Source organism: Canis lupus, chromosome X (assembly GCF_003254725.2).
Source record: "Canis lupus dingo isolate Sandy chromosome X, ASM325472v2, whole genome shotgun sequence".
In the NCBI taxonomy this organism is placed as follows: Eukaryota; Metazoa; Chordata; class Mammalia; order Carnivora; family Canidae; genus Canis; species Canis lupus.
Window position 1 is genome coordinate 66921520 of NC_064281.1, and position 16659 is coordinate 66938178.

A 16659-nucleotide genomic window follows, 5' to 3' on the forward strand; every position below is an offset into this window, starting at 1 on the left:
ATGAACGACAGCCTGAGGAAGAAAAACCTACATTTAATTGGGGTTCCTGAGGGCTACGAAAGGGACAGAGGTCCAGAATATGTATTTGAACGAATCCTAGCTGAAAACTTTCCTAATCTGGGAAGGGAACAGGCATTCAGATCCAGGAAATAGAGAGTTCCCCCCTAAAATCAATAAAAACCGTTCAACACCTCGACATTTAATAGTGAAGCTTGCAAATTCCAAAGATAAAGAGAAGATCCTTAAAGCAGCAAGAGACAAGAAATCCCTGACTTTTATGGGCAGGAGTATTAGGGTAACAGCAGACCTCTCCACAGAGACCTGGCAGGCCAGAAACGGCTGGCAGGATATATTCAGGGTCCTAAATGAGAAGAACATGCAACCAAGAATACTTTATCCAGCAAGGCTCTCATTCAAAATGGAAGGAGAGATAAAGAGCTTCCAAGACAGGCAGCAACTAAAAGAATATGTGACCTCCAAACCAGCTCTGCAAGAAATTTTAAGCGGGACTCTTAAAATTCCCCTTTAAGAAGAAGTTCAGTGGAACAATCCACAAAAACAAGGACTGAATAGATATCATGATGACACTAAACTCATATCTCTCAATAGTAACTCTGAACGTGAATGGGCTTAATGACCCCATCAAAAGGCGCAGGGTGTCAGACTGGATAAAAAAGCAGGACCCATCTATTTGCTGTCTACAAGAGACTCATTTTAGACAAAAGGACACCTACAGCCTAAAGATAAAAGGTTGGAGAACCATTTACCATTCAAATGATCCTCAAAAGAAGCAGGGATAGTCATCCCTCTATCAGATAAACTAAAATTTACCCCGAAGACTGTAGTGAGAGATGAAGAGGGACACTATATCATATTGAAAGGATCTATCCAACAAGAGAACTTAACAATCATCAATATATATGCCCCGAATGTGGGAGCTGCCAAATACATCAATCAATTAATAACAAAAGTGAAGAAATACATAGATAATAATACACTTACACTTGGTGACTTCAATCTAGCACTTTCTACACTCGATAGATCTTCTAAACACAGCATCTCCAAAGAAACGAGAGCTTTAAATGATACACTTGACCGGATGGATTTCACAGACATCTACAGAACTTTACATCCAAACTCAACTGAATACATATTCTTCTCAAGTGCACATGGAACTTTCTCCAGAATAGACCACATACTGGGTCACAAATCAGGTCTTAACCAATACCAAAAGACTGGGATTGTCCCCTGCATATTCTCAGACCATAATGCCTTGAAATTAGAACTAAATCACAAGAAGTTTGAAGGACCTCAAACACGTGGAGGTTAAGGACCATCCTGCTAAAAGATGAAAGGGTCAACCAGGAAATTAAGCAGAATTAAAAAGATTCATGGAAACTACGGAGAATGAAGATACAACCCTTCAAAATCTTTGGGATGCAGCAAAAGCAGTCATGAGGGAGAAATATATCGCAATACAAGCAACCATCCAAAAACTGGAAAGAACTCAAATACAAAAGCTAACCTTACACATAAAGGAGCTAGAGAAAAAACAGCAAATAGATCCTACACCCAGGAGAAGAAAAGAGTTAATTAAGATTGAGCAGAACTCAAAGAAATCGAGACCAGATGAACTCTGGAACAGATAAACAGAACCAGGAGTTGGTTCTTTGAAAGAAATAATAAGACAGATAAACCATTAGCCAGCCTTCCTTAAAAGAAGAGAGAGAAGACTCAAATTAATAAAATCATGAATGAGAAAGGAGAGATCACTACCAACACCAAGGAAAATACAAACGATTTAAAAAACATAGTATGAGCTGCTATATGTCAATAAATTAGGTAATCTAGAATAAATGGACGCATTCGTGGAAAACCACAAACTACCAAAACTGGAACAGGAAGAAATAGAAAACCTGAACAGGCCAATAACCAGGGAGGAAATTCAAGCAGTCATCAAAAACCTTCCAAGACTCAAAAGTCCAGGGCCAGATGGCTTCCCAGAGGAATTCTATCAAACGTTTAAAGAAGAAACCATACCTATTCTACTAAAGCTGCTTGGAAAGATAGAAAGAGATGGAGTACTTCCAAACTCGTTCTATGAGGCCAGCATCAGCTTAATTCCAAAACCAGACAAAGACCCCACAAAAAGGAGAATTACAGACCAATATCCCTGATGAACATGGATGCAAAAATTCTCAACAAGATACTAGCCAATAGGATCCAACAATACATTAGGAAATTATTCACCATGACCAAATAGGATTTATCCCTGGGACACAAGGCTGGTTCAACACTCGTAAAACAATCAATGTGATTCATCATATCAGCAAGAGAAAATCCAAGAACCCATATGATCCTCTCATTAGATGCAGAGAAAGCATTTGACAAAATACAGTATCCATTCCTGATCAAAACTCTTCAGAGTGTAGGTATAGAGGGAACATTCCTCAACATCTTAAAAGCCATCTACGAAAAGCCCACAGCAAATATCATTCTCAATGGGGAAGCACTGGGAGCCTTTCCCCTAAGATCAGGAACTAGACAGGTAAGTCCACTCTCACCACTGCTATTCAACAGAGTACTAGAATTCCTAGCCTCAGCAATCAGACAAGAAAAAGACATTAAAGGCATTCAAATTGGCAAAGAAGAAGTCAAACTCTCCCTCTTCGCCAATGACATGATACTCTACATAGAAAACCCAAAAGCCTCCACCCCAAGATTGCTAGAACTCATACAGCAATTTGGCAGCGTGGCAGGATACAAAATCAATGCCCAGAAATCAGTGGCATTTCTATACACTAACAATGAGACTGAAGAAAGAGAAATTAAGGAATCGATCCCATTGACAATTGCACCCAAAAGCATAAGATACCTAGGAATAAACCTAACCAAAGAGGTAAAGGATCTATACCCTAAAAACTATACAACACTTCTGAAAGAAATTGAGGAAGACACAAAGAGATGGAAAAATATTCCATGCTCACGGATTGGCAGAATTAATATTGTGAAAATGTCAAAGTTACCCAGGGCAATATACACGTTTAATGCAATCCCTATCAAAATACCATGGACTTTCTTCAGAGAGTTAGAACAAATTATTTTAAGATTTGTGTGGAATCAGAAAAGACACCGAATAGCCAGGGCAATTTTAAAAAAGAAAACCATAGCTGGGGGCGTCACAATGCCAGATTTCAGGTTTTCTACAAAGCTGTGGTCATCAAGACAGTATGGTACTGGCACAAAAACAGACACATAGATCAATGGAACAGAAAAGAGAACCCAGAAGTGGACCCTCAACTTTATGGTCAACTAATATTCGATAAAGGAGGAAAGCCTATCCACTGAAAGAAAGACCATCTCTTTAATAAATGGTGCTGGGAAAATTGGACATCCACATGCAGAAGAATGAAACTAGACCACTCTCTTTCACCATACACAAAGATAAACTCAAAATGGATGAAAGATCTAAATGTGAGACAAGATTCCATCAAAATCCTAGAGGAGAACACAGGCAACACCCTTTTTGAACTCAGCCACAGTAATTTCTTGCAAGATACATCCACAAAGGCAAAAGAAACAAAAGCAAAAATGAACTATTGGGACTTCATCAAGACAAGAAGGTTTTGCACAGCAAAGGATACAGTCAACAAAACTAAAAGACAACCTACAGAATGGGAGAAGATATTTGCAAATGACGTGTCAGATAAAGGGCTAGTTTCCAAGATTCATAAAGAACTTTTTAAACTCAGCACCAAAGAAACAAACAATCCAATCCTGAAATGGGCAAAAGACTTGAACAGAAATCTCACAGAGGAAGACATAGACATGGCCAACATGCACATGAGAAAATGCTCTGCATCACTTGCCATCAGGGAAATACAAATCAAAACCACAATGAGATACCGCCTTACACCAGTGAGAATGGGGAAAATTAACAAGGCAGGAAACCACAAATGTTGGAGAGGATGCAGAGAAAAGGGAACCCTCTTACACTGTTGGTGGGAATGTGAACTGGTGCAGCCACTCTGGAAAACTGTGTGGAGGTTCCTCAAAGAGGTAAAAATAGACCTGCCCTAGGACCCAGCAATTGCACTGTTGGGGATTTACCCCAAAGATACAGATGCAATGAAACGCCGGGACACCTGCACCCCGATGTTTCTAGCAGCAATGGCCACAATAGCCAAACTGTGGAAGGAGCCTCGGTGTCCATCGAAAGACGAATGGATAAAGAAGATGTGGTCTCTGTATATAATGGAATATTACTCAGCAATTAGAAATGACAAATACCCACCATTTGCTTCAACGTGGATGGAACTGGAGGATATTATGCTGAGTGAAGTAAGTCAATCGGAGAAGGACAAACATTGTATGTTCTCATTCATTTTGGGAATATAAATAATAGTGAAAGGGAATATAAGGGAAGGGAGAAGAAATGTGTGGGAAATATCAGAAAGGGAGACAGAACATGAAGACTCCTAACTCTGGGAAACGAACTAGGGGTGGTGGAAGGGGAGGACGGCGGGGGATGGGGGTGAATGGGTGACAGGCACTGAGGGGGGCACTTGACGGGATGAGCACTGGATGTTATTCTGTATGTTGGCAAATTGAACACCAATAAAAAATAAATTATTAAAAAAAAACAACTTTGCATTTTGCCTGCCTTTAGCATCTAATACTGACATGATATAAAAGGGAGATTATGCAGAAAAAAAAAAAAACCACAATGAGATACCATCTTATATCAGTCAGAATGGCTAAAATTTATAACTCAGGGAACAACAAATGTTGGAGAGGATGCAGAAAAAGGGGAACCATCTTACACTGTTGGTGGGAATGTGAACTGGTGCAGCCATTCTGGAAGACCAGAGTATGGAAGTTACTCTCTCCATACTAAAGTTAAAACTAGAACTACCCTACAACCCCGCAACTATACTATTAGGTATTTATCCAAAGGATACAAACAGTTATTTGAAGGCACACATGCACCCCAAAGTTTATGACAGCATTGTTCACCACAGTAGCCAAAATATGGAAAGAGACCAGATGTCCATCAATAGATGAATGGATAATTAACAGGTGGTACATATATACAATGGCAATATTACTCAGCCATCAAAAAGAATGAATCTTGCCATTTGCAATGATGTGGTTATAACTAGAGGTTATTATACTCAACCAAGTAAGTCTGAGAAAGACAAATATCATGGGATTTCACTCAAATGTGGAATTTAAGAAACAAAACAGATAAATACAGGAGAAGGAAGGAAAAATAGGAAGAAAACAGAGAAGGAGACAAGCCATAAGAGACTCTTAACTATAGGAAACAAACAGAGGGTTGCTGTAGGGGAGATGGGTGTGGGGATGGGGTAACTGGGTGATGAGCATTAAGAATGGCACTTGATGGAATGAGCACTTGGGTGTTATGCAACTAATGAATCATTAAATTCTACCTCTGAAACTGATAATACACTACATGTTAATTAAATTGAATTTAAATTTTAAAAATAGTAAAAAAAAAAAAAGAATACATTGAGACAAATGAAAATAGAAATATACCAAAATCTATGGGTTGTAGCAAGCTGTTCCAGGAAAAAAATTTATACAGATATAGGCCTACCTAAAGGAACAAGAAAAATCTCGAACAATCTAACATTGCAACTAAAGGAACTAGAAAAAAAAAAAAAGCTCAAAGTTAGTAGAAAGACGAAAATAATAAAGATCAAAGCAGGGGGACGCCTGGGTGGCTCAGCGGTTGAACACCTGCCTTCAGCTCAGGACAAAATCACAGAGTTTTAGGATCGAGTCCCAAATTGGGCTCCCCACAGGGAGCCTGCTTCTCCCTCTGCCTATGTCTCTGCCTCTCTCTGTCTCTCTCATGAATAAATAAAATCTTTTTTAAAAAATAAAAAGATCAGAGCAGAAATAAATGAAATAGAAACTATAAGGACAACAGAAAAGATAAGTGAAACAGAGCAGGTTCTTTAAAAAGATAAACAAAACTGACAAACATTTAGCAAGATTCACTAAGGAAAAAAAGTAAGCTCAAATAAATTAAATCAGGAGTGGAAGAGAAGTTACACCTAGATACCACAGAAATAAAAAGGATAAGAAACTACTAAGAAAAATTATATACCACTACATATATGAAACTGCTATAAAAGTTAAGATATTGGACAACATAGAATAAATGGATAAATTCCTAGAAACTTACAATCTTCCAAAACTGAACCATAAATAAATAGGAAATCTGAATAGGCTAATTTCTTTCTTTTTAAGATTTTATTTATTCATGAGCTATAGAGAGAGAGGCAGACACAGGCAGAGGGAGAAGCAGGATCCTCTCAGGGAGCCCTAATGCAGGACTGGATCCCCAGGTTCCGGGATCACGCCCTGAGCCAAAGGCAGACACTCAACCACTGAGCCACCCAGACATCCCATGAACAAATCAATTTCTAATAAAGAGATTGAATCAGATTAAAATAAAAAAACTCCCAACAAACAAAACCCCCAAAACAGATGACTTCACAGATAAATCCTACCAAAATTCAAAGAGAACACCTATCATTCTCCAACTCTTCCAAAAACTTAAATAGGAGAAAGCTGCCAAACTCATTTTATGAGATCACAATCACCCTTATACCAAAATCAGTCAAAGATCTACCATGAGAAGCAAAGAGAAGAGAGAAGAAAAAAGAAATTATAGACCAGTATTCCTGATGAACATAGACACAAAAATGCTCAACAAAATAAGAGCAAACCAAATTCAACAATACATTAACATGGTAGTATACCATGATCAAGTGGGACTTCCAGAAGTATAAGGATGGTTCAACATCCACAAATCAATTAAAATGACACACTTATTAACATTATGAAACATAAAAATATAAATATCTCAAAAGTTGTAGAAAAATTATTTGGTGAAATCAACCTCCATTTATGATTACAGAACTCCCAACAAGTTGGATATATACGGAATATACCTCAAAACAACAAAGGTCTTATGTGACAAGCCCACAGCAAAAATCATACTCAGGTGAAAACCTAAAATCTTGTCCTTTAACATCAAGAACAAGACAAGAATGTTCACTATTGCCACTTTTATTCAACATAGTATTGAAGTCCTAGCCAGAGGAATTAGGCAAGAAAAAAGATTATTGGTTGCTGAGGGGTGGAAGTTTGGGGAGGGGTGTAAAATAAGGGAATCAAGAGGCACAAACTTCCAATTATAAAATAAGTCATGGGGATGTAATGTACAGCATGATAACTATAATCAGTAATGCTGTATTGCAAATTTCAAAGACTAAGAAAGTAAATCTTAAAAGTTCCCATCACAAGAAAATATAATGTCTTAATTTTGGTAACAGATAGTAACTAGACTTATTGTGGGGATACTTCCCAATGCATAAAAGTTTCTAATCATTATGTCATACACCTGAAACTAAGATAATGTTGTAGGTCAAATATACTTGAATAACAAAGAAAAATATGAAGCCCAAAATACAGTAACACATACAGATTGTGTACACCCTCGCACTTATGTAAGAAAGCAAGTGTGAAGTTTCCAAGTTTCTTGGATAATTATCACTTAAAAAACAAAGTCACTGATGAGGAAAAAATTATGCTATATTTAGTTAATTCTTAAAAAAAAATCACTATTTCACAGAGTATAAATGTAAAACTTGTATTTTATATATTTCACATACTTTCAGTGAAAATTCATTTTTCTTAGTTTATACATGACATATATAGACTTGTGTGTATTGAAATTGCAATTTTGTATACAGATATTTACAAACTATTAAATGCTACCACTGATAAACTTACGAATCAACATGCAGAACCCTCTGGCCACTTCTTGAACATGCAGCTGCAATGATGGACTCAGGCAAACCTATAAAAACACACGCCTATATCACTTAGAATGTAGAAAAAATACATATATATGAAAATATATGAACATTACACAAATAGTTCAATGCATGACATCACTGTATAAAAAAGTTTAACAAAAGAGGCTTATCCTCGTATTCAAAATTATAACGTTTATACTATTATACCATTGGATATTTGTTAAAAGAATACAACTTATACTAAAATTTTTATTATGTGGAAGAGATATATTTTTTAAATCAAGCACTTAGGGGCATCTGGGTGGTTCAGTTGGTTGGACATCTGCCTTTGGCTCAGATCATGGTCCCAGGGTCCTCAGATGGAGTTCCATGTCAGGTTCCCTGATGGGTGGAGAGCTTGCTTCTCCCCCTCCCTCTGTCACTCTCCCTGCTTATGTTCTCTCCCTCAAATAAATAAATAAAATCTTTAAGAAAAAAAATCAAGCACTTAAATTTTTATATGCATATTTCCATAAATGAGCAACTATTAAAATATTATTCATTTAGCACTGTTATTTAGGAGCTATGTTCATACATTAGCTCATCTCATTTTCTAAACTGCACTGAGAGAGAAGCCTCATTGGCATAGAAAAGACATACTGACATGCAAATATGTTAACTTATTGTCCAATTCTTTAACATCTTTTTTTCTATTGTTGAAATATGAAACCAAATCTAACTCCAAAGCCACACAGTGTTTATGAGGAGGAATAGCACACATTTTTCATTTTAAGCAATAGGTTAGCTAGTTTAAAAAGAGGCCATTCATTGAGACCTGAAACCATAAAACTCCTAGGAGAAAATAAAGTCAGTAATTCTATGGAATATTACACAGCCATAAAAAAGGATGAGATCACACAATTTGCAATAACATGGATGAGCCTAGAGGGCATTATGCTAAGTGAAATCAGTGAGATAAAGAGAAATACCACATGATTTCACTTATACACAGAATCTAAGAAACAAATGAATAAACAAACAAAAAGCAGAATCAGACCCTATAAATACAGAGAACAAATGGACGGTTGCCTGAAGGGAGAGGAGGTGTGTGGAGGCATGGGCAAAATGTGTGAAAGGGAATGGAAGATACAGGCTTCCAGTTATAAGGAATATTATAAATGATATTTTAATAGCACTGTATGATGACAGATGATAGCTTTAACTTGTGATAAGCATGGCATAATGGATAGAGAAGCTGAATCACTATGTTGTACAACTGAAAATAATTTAACTGTTGTCTAAATGAATGCATGAATGATAAAGAAAATACTATTTTTTAAAAAGAGGCCATTTACAAGATACATTATCTCACTTTCTGGTTAATATAACAGTTTGGAGAAAAACATTAATGTTTTGGAACCAAACTGAGCCATACCACAAAGTTGGTTATCATAAAGGGAAAATATATATTACTACTACAAGTACTAACAAAAAAAATCATAAATCACCAAAGAATGATTTCATAACAAAAACATTTCAGATGTTCACCATAGTTGGTACCCTATATTGTACATTCAAGACTGTTCCATAACTTTTTATTGTAAGATCTACCATTTCAGTAGAAGCTATTAAGAATCATTTATATCAGTCAGACAAAGCACATTTTGAAGTTTAGTGCAATTCTGTAGCCCATCACTGACTCACTACAATGAAGCACTCTGAATCTCTTCAATTTTTATGTAGTAGAAAAGAAACAGCACCTTTTTTTTGTCAAGGGTTTAAACTACTCAAGGATTTCAAGAAAAGGGAACAGTTATCTTCCTTATGTAAAAAGCAATATGTGTATGAAAGTAATTGACACAATCTAGTTAAAAACCTCATTAAAACACAAGCTCCAGCTGCATTCACAAAAGAACTAGAGTTCTCCAGTGGGCGTACAGTGTTTGGTTGAAAAATAAAGTTCTGACCAAATGTACTGAAGACAGCCATTAATATCAATTACTGGAAATAAGCCATCATAAACTTTCAACCTTTATTTAGATAATAATTAAAAGAGAAAACACAGTAAGAATTTGTGGTGTAGAAGGAACTAGGAGAAAGTTTTAAATAGTTAAGCATACTTAGTTCTTCAAACAGTTAAAACTCTATTGTTCTAATGTCTTTTACCTTAAGATTATCTGAATTTTTTTACACCTAAAGAAATAACTTTTCTTATTAATGAAACACAGTCACTATGGTACTTTAAAAGCTGCCAAACATCTAAGTTTAAAAGGACAATTGGAAAGAAATATTTGGGAAGTAAAATTAATACGTTAAAGCATGTAATAATTACAGCATTAATAATATACCACCAAACATTAGCATAGGGCTTTATGGTTCACAATATCTTTTCACATACATTACCGCATTTAGTCCTCATTATAATCATGGGAGGCAGACATTATTCATGTGAGAAAATGGTGTGAGAAAGATTAAATAACTTGCTAAAGATCAAATAATTCAGTAATTTGATATCTCAAATTCCAATTACCATGGTAAATTCACTCCATCTAGGAGATGATTCTGAGAATGAGGATTCAAGGGAAGGACAGCGGCATAAGGAAATGGGCATGGTCTCAATCAGAAAGACCTAAGCTTGAATCTTAATTTTGCTGCTTAACTAGCTATGTAACCTCAGGCAAGTCACTTGCTATCTCTGAGCTTTTGTTTCTTTGTCCATCAATGAGCTTTTGTTTCTTTGTCCATCAATGGGAATACTACTACATTTACTATTACATTTACAATGGTAATACTACATTTACCTCATAGGACCATTAAGTTGTTAGAGGGTACTTGCTCTATAAAAACTATCTATTATTGTTCAGTAAAGAATTTTAGAAACAATTTTAGAAACAATACATTTTCATCTAAATACTACTACTACATACACCTACTTTTACCAGATGCCAACTCCAATGGCAAGCAATAACAAAATTACTCCCCTATTTGGCTCTATTAGCTGTTATTCTGGATAGGCAAATAAATATGCATGTGTTTTTTTCCATGGCTGCAAACAACAGTCAAAGGTCATGTCTCTGGCTGACAGAGCAAAGCCAAGGACAGATTGCAATGCTGAATATGATTGGAGTCCAAATACACAACACTAAAATAACTATTATTTGTGTTTTCCCTTAATACTTCTATCCAAACATTCCTCACTAGTTTGTGAAATTGATAGGCTGTTCCTACATTAGATGGCAAGAGCCTATTATCTTCATGCTGAAAAAGGTTAAAACAGACTAATAATAGTAATGTCTTCCCAGATCTCGTATTTCTTCTCATCCATTCAATAAACAGAGTTAGTTCCCTGAACAAAGGAAGCATTTAGTAGATTCTCTATAAATATTTGTTGAAAAAAGAAAGAAAAAATAGGGAAAGGGAAGATAAAGAGGGATGAAGCAGACTGACAGATGGTGAGAAAAAAAAAGATAAGATTAAGACAATTCCTAGCCCAAAAGAGCTCAGAGTCTAAAGAACAAGAATTTAAAGGGATTAAAATAATAATTAAAACTATTATAGGAACACAATGGAAAGATGCATTCCCTCTGTGGAGCAGTCACTGAAAGCTCAAAAGAGCAGATAACACTAGCTGCATCTTTCAGGATCTGTAATAAGGCAACTGTAGAAGGAAAAGGTGAAAGAAAAAAGGAAAGTGGAAGAGAGTATTCCTGGCAAAGGGTGAAGGGAGAACCAAAAGGTGATGTTCAAAAAAAGGGTATTTATTTGGAGCCAGACTGTGGGATCTGAACTTGGAACCTGTAAGCAACAGGGAATCCTGAAAGGATTTTAACCAGAACAGCATGGTGAAATCAGTATTTCAGAAAAAAATAACTCTAGTAACAGCATGAAGGATGAACTTGTATAAAATTGGAGTTTTAAGTTTCAGGGTTTTTTTCCTTAATTACTGTTTAGCAGAAGTTAACATATTTAAACTTCTTGGTCTTATCGATAATTTAACAAAATAAGATAACTGCTTATTTAAATTCATATTTATAAGCTCGATTTTAATAGCATTTAAACCCTTGACTGACTTAAAAATGAGACCTTTTTTTAATACTTGGCACCATAAAAAGTTGAACTGCTTCTGAATCATTACTCAAATTCACACAATGTCCTATGAGGTCTTTATACAAAACGTGCATAAGTTTGCAATGAATTATATAGTCCCTTCCCACAAGGAAAAATCAGATGTAAGTCAGAAACAGAAAACCTAAATCAGGATCAAATCACAAAGCATTACACTGGAAACACACTGTAAATATATATGAATACAAATATACAAGCATGATGTTTTCAACTACAATATGGGAATAATAATATATCTCATAGGAATGTAGGGGAGGAACAGGTACAAAATAATATAAAACACACAGTGCCTCCTAGCATATCACTGACATTCAACAAATACCCGTTCTGTTCCCTTCTCTTCCAACTCCTCCAATAAGATTAGTTATTCGAAGAGGAGGAAAAGGAAAAACACACTAGTTTACTACTATTTACTTAAGTTATCTTCAAAGATCTAAAAGCTTAAAAGCTTTTTAAAAAGAAGTCCAGTAGCCTCTTCTATATGTACATTACAGGTTTTTTTCTCTATGTTCACTAAAGAAGTTCAAACAGGATCATTTAAACGTTCCACATTATTAAATATGATTATTAAATTCATTTGTGAGGCCGTATCGAATAACCCTGCCAAAAGATTGTAGGAAAAATATTTAACTCTGATTCAAGACCAGCAACTTTTCCTGGCAAGTCATTTTTATCAAACAAGTAAATACTAGGTATTAAATCAGCATTTCATTAGTTTTTAATGGGGGAAATTAAGATTTGTTACTTCATGTCCTGTTCATTTGAGATTCTGTATAAAGTTGACAGCTAGAAAAAATACATTAGAAGCTTATGGAATGTTACATAATCATACATACAAGCACGTATAGTCCCAGATTTCTTTTTTTTTTTATTTATGATAGTCACACAGAGAGAGAGAGTGAGAGGCAGAGACACAGGCAGAGGGAGAAGCAGGCTCCATGCACTGGGAGCCCGACGTGGAATTCGATCCCGGGTCTCCAGGATCACGCCCTGGGCCAAAGGCAGGCGCCAAATCGCTGCGCCACCCAGGGATCCCTAGTCCCAGATTTCTACAATTTTCCAAAACCTGTCCAGATAAGACAGATGTTTCATTCTCAAATGAAGGAGCTAGGCTAAAATCAGGACCAAAAAGATATGAAATTAGTATTTTCAAGAATCTTATAGAAAATATTTTATAGGGGGACACCTGGGGGTGGCTCAGTGGTTGAGCGTCTGCCTTTGTCCCAGGGCATGATCCCAGGATCCGGAATCGAGTCCCATATCAGACTCTTTGCAGGGAGCCTGCTTCTCCCTCAGCCTATGTCTCTGTGTCTCTCAAGAATAAATAAAAATCTTTAAAAAAAAAAACAATATTTTATAGGAATGAAACCATTATTCATTCATTTTTCAAAATCCCCTTCTAATCCAAATCTTTAATGTTGAACTTCATCATTTACAACTATACTATTTAGGTTAGTTCTCTATGATCTATTCTTAAAACTGTATTAGTGTCTGGAATTGATTTCTCCTGATGCTATACTTAACATAAAATACTTACACCACTCCCAGCATATTGAACAATAAATAATAGATTCCCCTGACAGAACTTTGATGACATGGCAAAGCCAAAGTGCTTTCAGCCCAAATCATATGAAACCATAAATCACTCTTTATTTTATAGAACATTTCAAAAGGGAACTCTGCTTTCTACCTTGAAAGTTATTTTATGTGTTATTTATAACTAGTGAAGACCAGAATGGAGAAAAATTACATATAACTAGAAAATTTACTATATTTTTTATAAGGAATAACTTTTTTTTTTTTTAGGAAAAAATATAGAACTACTGTACCGGCAAGGAAAAATTTGTGAGCATGACAAGCTTTTAGAGAGCCACATTCTATACTACTTAACCCTTTGTATAGACCTTCTGCACCATTGTAAAAAAGCACAAACAAAATTAGGCACAGAAGTACTAAACTGAGCAATGCAAAAGTAAAACCACATGCTTAACTCATGAAGCAGCCATTCAAATAAATGACATCACAAAATTAGACAAAAATTGAATTTCAACCCAGGTTCAAGTAGTTTTGTTCATTACTATTAAATTCTAATTAAAAGTTTCTATATTTACTTTTTAGTAGTTACCTGAAAAAGAGAAATAAGTGCCAGTGAAGTAGCCCAAGGAACTATTAAGAAGTACTGATAAAAACAGTTCTTAAATTGACAATTATTTTAATTCACTATGACTTATAAAAATACTGAACATATTAATAAGTGTACTAATAATAGAGTATCTATGAATTTCTTCCTCATGGGAAAAAAGTTAATATCTATGTAATTTTTAGAACTTTACAAATGTATATTACCCATATTAACTTACAAAATTTATGTTAACATTTTAAAATTCAATATAGTCTGAGCTTTGAGTGTTAAATAACAATAACACTGTTCTAATATTCAGGTTGCTGAACTAATAAGCATCCAAAAAACTGGATTGTTTTCAGATTTATACTAAATAACTGGAAAGTCACTTAACCTCTTTGCAATTTGGCTTCCTTGTAGATTTCCTTATAGATAAAATGAAGGGCTTGAAATAAATGACCCATAAGGTTTGTGACAAGTTCTCAAAGGTGAATGTTAATGGTGGATCAATAATTTGGCCTCTCTTCCTGAACTTAAAAAAATAAAAACAGTTCTGGGAAGATGACATTAGCAGCAAAGTTGTTGAATCCCCCCCACCACCACCACCAAGATTCCCATAAACACTGTGTAACCAAAATACCAAAACCAAACATCTAGGGGCAACGTCTATAATAAAACTAGGTGACAAAATGATGATGATGATGAACTCCAAAATACAAGTGGATCATTACAAATCATCAATAGCTGTAAGATCCACTTGTTATCAGAAAGTGTCCACTAAGAAAATAAAGGCAAGACAAAAATTTGTGACAGGCCTGAAAGCCAAAGAACCCCAAAATTGTTATTAGGCATTCACTGGGAAACTTAGCAGGTCATTTGAGAACAGTAGCTGAAATTGGGAGGAATTTTGTAGGCCCCAACCTATGGATGAGTGCGAAGAAATCTCTAGATGTGCTAGAGTGGTGGGAGGAGCAGGGTGAGAGGTAGAGTTGGGCCCTATAAACTTAGGAAACCAATGATAAATCCCTCTAGATAAATCCCTGAACTGAGGCATAACTTAGGAATCTAATCCAAAGTCAGAACAGGAAAAATAGGGGCAATGGAAAGAGAAGCTCCATACAAAACTGGGAGAGTGTAACGCAGCCAACAGATTTCAGGCTACATTTTTTTATTACTTTGTGAAAACAAAAAAGAAAGATCTAGAACAGTGATACTAGAAAAACTATCCTGATCCACACTCCTCATTAAAAGCACATAGAAAAAATTCACATTAAAAAAAAAAAAGAAGAAAATTTTCACATAAAAGTGAGTGACACAAAAACATCTTGGTTAAATCCTATTTAATGTACAGTTAAATACAAAATAAGGAGTGAAATAATATCCCAAGAGACAATGAAATAAATGCATGCCAGAAAGACATGCTCACAAATTAGATAAAAACTATAACCTAACTATGGTAATAGAAGCTAAAAAAATAAATAAAAGAAGGAAATATAAGAAAATGATAGAAGCACTGAAAGATTAACATAAAATTAGAAAAACTCAGAAGTGTGATTAAGAGAATAGTAACATTTGAAAACAGTGAAAAATGACTCAAGAGGAAATTAAAGAAAAAAATAATTTCAGAAATAAAAATTAAACTAGAAGGAGCCCTAGAGTAAAGAAACACAATGGATAAATACCTTAGGAAAAACTGAAGATGCAGACAAGGCATAAAGGCGTGGAGTTATGTTTTAAAAAGAGGCCTTAACTTTAAGATATTGAAATATTCACACATAGAACATGGTATCTTGAATTTACTTAAAAATAATTTAGGGTTGGACAGTGAAATGAGAAGACAGAGGGTACAGAGAAAAAAGATGACCCATAAATTGACAATTATTGAAACTGGGAGATTAGTACATGGGGCTTATTTTAGTCTCCTTTTTATGTTTGAAAGTCTCCATAATAAATAGTTTTGAAAATAAAATTTAATACCAACTTTGGACAGCTAATGAAAGCTGGGGACTACCAAATAAATAATCTCTTAGAAAGGAGAGATTTAGTATTCTGTTTTTACCTACATGGAGAAAAATGTATAAACTCAAATTGTCTTAATGAAAGTTTTACTAAATAATACAAATATTTGCTGAAAACTTATTCCATACCAGGAAGTAAAATAAGCAGATTTCACTACAATTAATTTTTACTGTTAACACTGATATTTTTGTTTTACCAATTTCAATGACTAAAATGATCTTTTCAGGGCAGCCCGGGTGGCTCAGCGGTTTAGTGTCGCCTTCAGCCCAGGGTGTGATCCTGGAGACCTGGGATCAAGTCCCACGTCAGTCTCCCTGCATGGAGCCTGCTTCTCCCTCTGCTTTGTGTCTCTGCCTCTCTCTCTGTGTGTCTCTCATGAATAAATAAATAAAATTTTTAAAAATAAAATAAAATGATCTTTTCATAGCAAAGAATATCCCAGGTGAGTTCCCTTCAAGCATAATAATAATATTTAACCTGTGATGAAAAAATAAGTTTCTTTGTTCAGCACATATGTTATTTCTGTGCCACAGAAGAAAAGTGAAATTTACTGTGTTA

At 35.2% G+C, this 16659-nt stretch overlaps 1 protein-coding gene across 3 annotated transcripts in view; it reads right to left on the bottom strand.

Annotated features, from left to right (window-relative positions):
- CHM (CHM Rab escort protein) overlaps positions 1–16659 on the bottom strand; it is a 244222-nt gene that overhangs the window by 210791 nt on the left and 16772 nt on the right. For all 3 annotated transcript variants that reach the window (XM_035711636.1, XM_035711637.1, XM_025431816.2), the window contains exon 2: positions 7831–7897. In XM_035711636.1, the coding sequence (XP_035567529.1) occupies positions 7831–7897 (67 nt within the window). The remainder of the gene's footprint in view (positions 1–7830; positions 7898–16659) is intronic.